This window comes from Eurypyga helias, unplaced genomic scaffold, assembly GCF_000690775.1.
Source record: "Eurypyga helias isolate BGI_N326 unplaced genomic scaffold, ASM69077v1 scaffold21686, whole genome shotgun sequence".
NCBI lineage: Eukaryota > Metazoa > Chordata > Aves > Eurypygiformes > Eurypygidae > Eurypyga > Eurypyga helias.
Genome location: NW_010258799.1, coordinates 9,437 through 9,758, shown reverse-complemented (window position 1 = coordinate 9,758; position 322 = coordinate 9,437). Strand labels below are relative to the sequence as shown.

Below are 322 nucleotides of genomic sequence, written 5' to 3'. Positions count from 1 at the left end.
ACCATCACACAGCCTCTTCCTCCTCCCCAGGGTCCGGCTACTACGCGGCCGAGAGCCAAACCAATGAAGTGTATGTGGAAGAAGCCCCCCCTGAGCCTGCCCTAGACTACCGCCGAGGTAAGGACTCCCAAACCCATCCCTCCGGTCCTCACAGGGAAAACAAGGCACAGTGGGTCTGGGTTCCTCCCTCACCTCTGTTCTCTCCCGCAGTGCCCCAGTGGTGTGCCACGCTCAACATTCACCGTGGAGAGGCCACCTGCTACTCACCCCGGGGGGCATCCTAACGCAGCAGCCTGGGGACACGCTGCGAGCTGAGCTGTGC

General features: G+C 62.4%; 1 protein-coding gene across 1 annotated transcript in view; it reads left to right on the top strand.

Annotated features, from left to right (window-relative positions):
* Window positions 1-30: 30 nt before the first annotated feature.
* SRPX2 (sushi-repeat containing protein, X-linked 2) overlaps window positions 31-322 on the top strand; it is a gene marked incomplete at its 5' end in the record, with an annotated part of 3,456 nt that continues 3,164 nt past the window's right edge. Inside the window, 2 exon segments of the mRNA XM_010154498.1 lie at window positions 31-117; window positions 211-315. Of these exon segments, the coding sequence (XP_010152800.1) occupies window positions 31-117; window positions 211-315 (192 nt within the window).